This window comes from Engraulis encrasicolus, chromosome 17, assembly GCF_034702125.1.
Source record: "Engraulis encrasicolus isolate BLACKSEA-1 chromosome 17, IST_EnEncr_1.0, whole genome shotgun sequence".
NCBI lineage: Eukaryota > Metazoa > Chordata > Actinopteri > Clupeiformes > Engraulidae > Engraulis > Engraulis encrasicolus.
In genome coordinates, this window is record NC_085873.1 from 31,213,132 (window position 1) to 31,220,990 (window position 7,859).

The window sequence follows — 7,859 nt, forward strand, 5'->3', positions numbered from 1 at the left end:
TGTGTGTTGTAGGCTGGGTGGTGTTGGACCGTTGCGGGCGGCATTTCGGCGTCATATTAAACTTCCTGCGTGACGGTTCCGTTCCCCTTCCGGAGAGTTCCAGAGAACTGGAGGAGATTCTAAAGGAGGCCCAGTACTACAGAATACAAGGACTCATCTCACTTTGCATCAACACTCTACAGGTAAGACACACACACACACACACACACACACACACACACACACACACACACACACACACACACACACACACACTAGGCCCAGTACTACAGAATACAAGGACTCATATCACTGCATTAACACTGTACAGGTAACACACACACACACACGCCCACGCCCACGCCCTCAAGGCCTATACACTAGGCCCATACAAGGACTCGTATCACTGCATTAACACTGTACAGGTAACACACGCACGCACACACACACGCACACACACACACATACATACACTAGAAAGCATTTGAAGATGTGTATTGTATCCCAATGATCAGTAGTGTTGACTAATGTGTGTGTGTGTGTATGTCAATAGAAGCGGAAGAGTGTGTGTGAAGGTGTGTGTCGTATCCCGATGATCACGACACCTAAAGAAGAGCAGCTCATGATTGCCACCTGCAGGAAGGTAAGAGAACTGTGCGCACACACACACACACACACACACCCCACACACTCGCGCTCATATTTGAGATGTGCGGATGGGCTATTTTTGGTTGGGAGTTTCGCACAGTGATTCACCACGTTAGAGCCTGGCTGTGTCTCATGACTTGAGCATGAGCATGGGCAGCTGCTGTGAATACCAGATGGCATATACAGTACCCACTCTACACAACAGTACCTGCACTGCTGTCATTCTGACTCATCACCTCAAGTGGTACACTCATACACTCGTGGCATCTGAAATGTAAACCGTTTTTTTTGTTGTTTTTTTTTCAGAAAGTGCGCTCAAGTCCAAACATTATTATTTTTTTATTTAAAAATGTCTTTGAGTACAGATTTGTACATTACTCTCGACTGCAACTCTTGTGTTTATCTCCGCCAAGGAGGTTGTGTTTTCGGTTGCCTTGGTTTGTTGGTCTATTTGTTTGTTTGTCTGTCAGCAAAATAACTAAAAAAGTAACAAGTCAGTTTCTAACCCCATGGTCTTGGCGGAGGTTTGCACTCTGCTTGCTTCTAGTTTTTTATTATTTAGTTTTATTATTTATTTTTTATTTTTAGTGGGTTAGCTTGACAAACAATCGTTTCGACCTAAGCCTTCTTCAGCGTTCTCTGCAATATCTGAAAAGTAGACTGCATAAGCATACTACGCGTTGGCCTATAATAAGCTCATGCATTCAAACACTCCCACTAAACACACTCTCCTCCCTCCCAAAGTCAAAGGATAGACCACTGCCACCACGGTCCGTATTTCACGTACCAGGCAGGGCCACTGACCACTTTCACTGGGCCCAGAACAAAGGCATCAGAAAGGGGCCCCCTAATCAGTTCATATAATGTAATGAGAACACAATTCCCAATACCTTTTTTTGTCATATTAATAGTAATATGCAGACCTTTTTTTTAAATCAAATACTGGGAATATTAGTGTCGAGAGAGGAAAAAGTCTGTGGGGTAATCACTAGTGGTGAGCATTGGCACTGCCCTCACGATTCGATTCGATTACGATTCGGGACGTAGCGATTTGATTCGATTCGATTAAATTCTACAATGCATTGCAATGCATTACATTTCTGCTGAAAGCAAAGCAAATACTTCATCAGTCATGATGAGGCAATACAAGTAGTCAGATACTGAGCAACATTGTATTGGCTATTTTCTGTATCAGTCTTGGAGTTTTCAATGCTTTGAAGTGCTTTTATTTAATTTAACATTCATTTGCTCCGGAAATATCCACGGAAGTAATTGAAACTTGAAAAAATATGCCGCATCGATTATGGCACTTGCCGCATTGAATTGCATTGTCCATGCCCCGCATTGCGATGCATTGCCGAATCTATTATTGTTGACACCGCTAGTAATCACATGAAAATCGTCAGGTGCTCATCTAGGTCCAAAAATCTGTGTCCATATCATGAGGTCAAGAGAGAGGCACTCTGAAGTCCGTTTAAAAGTCCTATTATATCGTGGACATCAAGCAGTGACATCACGCATCCACAATGTAGTAAGTGTTTCCCCCAGAATGTTTGTTAGTCAAGGTGGTTGGGCGTTAAAAGGAGATATTTCTTGGCTAAGCAACTTTAGAACTTACATTCACAACATGAAACATATTACATAATAGGCCTATATCTTTTCAGGGACCTAGTCAAGGTGGTCTGTGTTTCTTGTCAAGGTGGCCACCTTAGCAATAAAGTGCTGGGGGAAACCCTGATAGGACTTTTAAATAGACTTCAGAGTGCCTTGGACCCTCTCTCTTGACCTCAGAATACGGGGAATGTTATTTTAGAAATCTGAATACTCTGCGCATGTGACAACGCTCACTGAGAGATGGAGAGCGATGGTGAGTGGTACATGGTTGAAGACCAGAATAACTCCATGACAATAATTTCTGGTCTCTCCTCGCCCTCTCTCTTCTCTTCTCCCTTCTCTCTTTTCTCCTCACCTCCTCTCTTTTCTTCTCCCCTCTCTCTCATATTCTCTTCTTCTTTTTCAGCCCGTAGTCAAACTGCAGAACAACAGAGGAAACAACAAGTACTCATATACCAGGTAACAACACACCTACTCAGCATTCATATTACCACAGTAATGTCCGACTTAATGTCAGGGTTCCCACGGTTATGGAATTTCTGGAATAACATGGAATTTCACAAAGGCTTTTCCAGTCATGGAAAGTCATGGAATTTTGCCATATTGCATGCACAGTCATTTCCTGGTGAACCAGTAGCCTGTGTAGCCCAGCCCCCGCCCTGGGCGTCAACACATAGCTTCTGGTTCACCAGGAAAGCAAAGTCATGGAATATCATGGAATTTTCTGAACAGTTGTGTAGAAGCAAAAACTTTTTTTGTTTCGTGTATAACATTGTTTCTTACTGGTTATACTACAACGCTTAGCCAGAGAGGGTTTGGTTTCACGCTGTAATGTGCAACATTCTAGGATGCAATGAGCACTCTTAAAGTGGTAGTTCGCTATTTTAGACATTAAGCCCTGTTTGTGTGACTTCTGGGGTGAAGTAGAGATGTTCTCATCACAATTTTGACATTTGGTGCTGAACGGAGCATTTGGGTATTCAAGACTGCAGCCCCCCCACCTTTACATTGACTCCAATGAAGCACTCAAGCAATCGATCATAAAATGGCATTAAACTTTCGTTTGCAGAGACATGAAACTCACCGAGTGGTCAGAGGTGGGCAGCGATACGCTGGCTCGAAAATCACCGCGAAATACGCTTCCAGAGAAGATATATTCATTATTGTCCATCATCATTGATTGTATTGGTTTGACTAGTATTACTCCGCGCGACCGGAAATGGGGGTGCGTTTGTTTACGTTACTATCTATGGTTTGTATGCAAGCTGTAGTTTTTGTAGCCAGTCCCGCTCAAAGATAGCCGTTCTACCTCGCCCCTTGATGTCTACATAAACAACACACTATCGCTACCTACTGGCTGGATGTCTACTGCTATTCAACGGCGTCTGGGGAAAAATAGGTCCGCCAAATGCTAAACAACAGTTAGAAGGCATATTTCGCTGCAATTTTCGGGTCAATTTATCGCTGTCTACCACTGACCACACGGTGAGTTCCATGTCTTCTCAAACAAAAGTTTAATGCCATTTTATAATCGATTGCTTGAGTGCTCTATTGGAGTCAATGTAAAGGTGGGGGGGCTGCAGTCTTGGATACCCAAATGCTCCGTTCAGCACCAAATGTCAAAATTGTGATGAGAACATCTCTACTTCACCCCAGAAGTCACACAAACAGGGCTTAATGTCTAAAATAGCGAACTACCACTTTAAGTCTGGCCGTAGCTCGCCGTCGGCTCTAGGGGTGAAGATAATCTTCAGTTTTTACACTTTTTAAAACGTTGCGCTATTTCTTTTTATCATGGAAATTCTGTGTTTTGGGTCTGGAAAGTCATGGAAAATCATGGAATTTTATACCTGAATTAGAGTAGGAACCCTGTAATGTATGTAGCATAATTATAAGGCGAGAGACGATGGGGTGGAATAAGTATTTAGATGGAAATAAGTATTTAGATGGATAAATGGACTGGCCGCCATCTTTGTTTCACATTCCAATCACAGTCTTGCACTTACCGTAAGCAATCCGTCCATCCCGACGGATATTTACATGGGTTGCTATTTCTACATGTTTTGTTTTTTTTGTCAGAGATGGACAAAAATAAATTAGGCTTACGTGTGAGTGTGTAGAAAATGTCTCAGTGTCTGTGAGATTTTAAAGATATCTTTGGAGTTTTTGTTATTTATGTTATGTTTATGTGTTGTTATCTTTGTTATTATTGCAATCGTGTGGTAATAGCAGGGGAATACCGTGTTTATAGCACCAATTAGGGGTGGGCGATATGGCAAAAATGTTGTATCACGATTTTTTAACATGAAATCTCGATTTCGATTTTTTTATCACGATCTTCCATCCAAAAATAAAAACAACAAAAAACAACTTTCATATACTTGCAATTTGTAATTTGCAGTCAATAAAATGTTAACACACTGATGATACTCTCATATAGTGAACAATTGGAATACAATAATGTAAAGAATAAAGTGAAGACAACAACACAAGTGAGAAAACGCCACTCTGATACTGATAATAAACATCCTCACTGCAAGACGATCTATACGATTTCTCCACCTTGGCAGATTCGAGACGATCTTTTACTCAATGTCGCGATTCACGATTTAATATCGTCATATCGCCCACCCCTAGCACCAATTGGTGATTTCTGCGATATATCATCGGGGGCAGGGTTTCAAGATGGTGCCATCCCCTCCCAGGTGGCCAGTTGGCCCACCCCTAGGACTGTGTGTGTGTGTGTGTGTGTGTGTGTGTGTGTGTGTGTCTGTGCGCACATGCATCTCTGAAAGTTTGTCTCTGTTTATTTTCTTTGGTTTAGTAATTCAGACGATAACCTCTTGAAGAACATTGAGCTGTTCGATAAGCTGGGTCTTCGCTTCAGCGGCCGCGTTCTCTTCATGAAGGACGTCCTGGGAGACGAGATCTGCTGCTGGAGTTTCTACGGCGACGGCCGCAAGATAGCTGAGGTCTGCTGCACATCCATCGTCTACGCCACGGAGAAGAAGCAGACCAAGGTAACAGACACACCTACACACACACACACACACACACACACACACCAGGGCTTGACATTAACTTTTTCGCTCGCTGGCCATTGTGGCTAGTGGTTTTCCCAAGTCGCTAGCCATTCAGCTATTCTACTAGCCACAAATTTGATATTGTTTCTTTTTTTATTCATCATGACTCTTTCTAACTTAAGAAGATGAGGTGCTAAAGCAAGAAGATTAGTGCACAGCTTTCTATAAGGAAATAAATCATACAAATAGAAACTGAGTAACTGAGCTTTTTCTCAAACTTCTACAAACAATCGATACACAATTGATGTACAGGGGGCAAAGTGCAGTATATTGCAGGCATACCATATATATGGTATATGTCATACCATAGAATGAGCTACCTGCCAAATTGGTTAGTGACACTGAAATTGTTACCAGCCACAGCCACGTTTTACCAGCATTTGGTTGGTTGGCAGATGCCAGTGTCAAGCCCTGACACACACACACACACACACACACACACACACACACACACACACACACACACACACACACACACACACACGCACACATATCCATCGTCTACACCACGGAGAAGAAGCAGATCAAGGTAACACACACACACACACACCTACACATACACACCTACACACACACTCACAAACATGATAGCCGCACATTGAGAGTCTAGGTCTGGGATGTCAAACTCAGGCCCGGGGGCCAAATTTGGCCCGCGGAGCCATTTTATTTGGTCCGCGAGATCATTTCAAATATGTATTACAGTTGGCCCACTATGGCCCAGGACAGTGAAAAGGTCCAGAAATGGGCAACAGAATATTGTAATTTGCAGGCACATTGATCTATAATGGGACTCTATAATGGGAATTTAAATATGAGTATTTTTTTTTTTTAATTAAATGTTGAGTTTGGCCCTCGACTTCGCTACAGATTTTTATTTTGGCCCTCGGTCGATTTGAGTTTGACACCCCTGGTCTAGGTGTTCTTTCCATTATCACCAACTCCCATCCTGGACCTTTGCTTCTGACAAAACGCTTCGCTGACGCCTCACCTCTGTAGAGAAAACAATCAAGTTTCCCCGCTGTCAGCCTAGTCGCAACAACTTTTGTGGAACTTTTCCCTCATTCAACATCCCGATTGCAAATGAGAAAATGACCTTTTTGAATTTCGCTTTTGCGAGATATTGAGTTCAACTTCTGCCGTCAATGACGTCTTGCGACGTCATCACACAAAGCCACAAGCACAAGGGAGGACGGGAGCAAAGATAATGGCAAGAACCGTATGCCTCGTAGAACAAAAAGGTAATAAAAACACAAGCAAGATTGCAAAAAAAAATTGTGAAATCAAAACTTAAGTGCTTGTGGTGATCAGGGGTTTGTTTTATATTTGTGGACATTTCTTCTATACTTTCAAGGCATTTCGTTAAAATTATTTGAATCGAAATGTATTAAATTAAATGAATTGAGTTAAATATCCTGTGTGTGTGTGTGTGTGTGTGTGTGTGTGTGTGTGTGTGTGTGTGTGTGTGTGTGTGTGTGTGTGTGTGTGTGTGTGTGTGTGTGTGTGTGTGTGTGTGCGTGCGCGCGCGCGCAGGTGGAGTTCCCAGAAGCTCGCATATTTGAAGAGACGTTAAACATCCTGATCTACGAGAGTGGGCGGGGCTCGGGTGCCGGAGGCGTGGCCTTGTTGGATTCCGGAATCAGCTCGTCGGCTAGCAACGGCCAATCAGATGAGGAGGGAGGCGGGGCCGGGGAGAGACCCCGAGACAGACGAGACCGAGTCAGGAGGATACACGTCAGGAGACACATCACACACGACCACACACACACTGTCTACAAGGACTAAAACATACAGACACACACACAGTAGAAAAGCACTAACGCACACACACACACACACTCAGACATCAGGAGACGCATCACACATGTCCACGCACACACACTGTCTACATGGACTAACACACACACACACACACACACACACACACACACACAGTATACAAAGACTAACACGCATGCACACACACACACACACACTGACATGTCACGAGACAGATCACACACACACACACAGTATATAAGGACTAATACATACAAAAGTCAGGAGATGCACACACACCACACACACCACACTCACACACAGCCAACAGACTGTCACATGTACACATGCATGCACAGGCTGTGTCTCACACAGACACGCATAGAGAAATATGCACGCTTCGACACCCCATGCAGGCTGACTTAAGAATCTAACACAAATGCATGCATACACACACACACACACACATAAACCCACACACACACTCTATTGCCATGAGGATGTGACCACACAAACACACACTTGCCATGGTGGCAGCCTGTCCATAGACTAACACACACACACACACACACACACACACACACACACACACACACACACACACACACACACACACACACACACACACACACACACACACACACACACAGCCACCCCCACCGGTAGTGTTTTCTCCTGAGTAACCCACATTAGTCAACATAGGTACGGTAGCCCTGTCTCCAATCTAATAGTGCAGACACCAATCCTAAACGTGTACAGGCATGCATGCAAGGGAGAGTG

The 7,859-nt window shown here is 43.6% G+C and overlaps 1 protein-coding gene across 1 annotated transcript in view; it reads left to right on the top strand.

Annotated features, from left to right (window-relative positions):
• The window catches only part of kctd13 (potassium channel tetramerization domain containing 13), a 9,991-nt gene extending 2,618 nt beyond the window's left edge, over positions 1–7,373 (top strand). Inside the window, exons 3-7 of the mRNA XM_063220634.1 lie at positions 13–182; positions 533–622; positions 2,648–2,700; positions 5,066–5,261; positions 6,855–7,373. Of these exons, the coding sequence (XP_063076704.1) occupies positions 13–182; positions 533–622; positions 2,648–2,700; positions 5,066–5,261; positions 6,855–7,106 (761 nt within the window). The 3' untranslated portion in view covers positions 7,107–7,373. The remainder of the gene's footprint in view (positions 1–12; positions 183–532; positions 623–2,647; positions 2,701–5,065; positions 5,262–6,854) is intronic.
• The last annotated feature ends 486 nt before the right edge of the window (positions 7,374–7,859 follow it).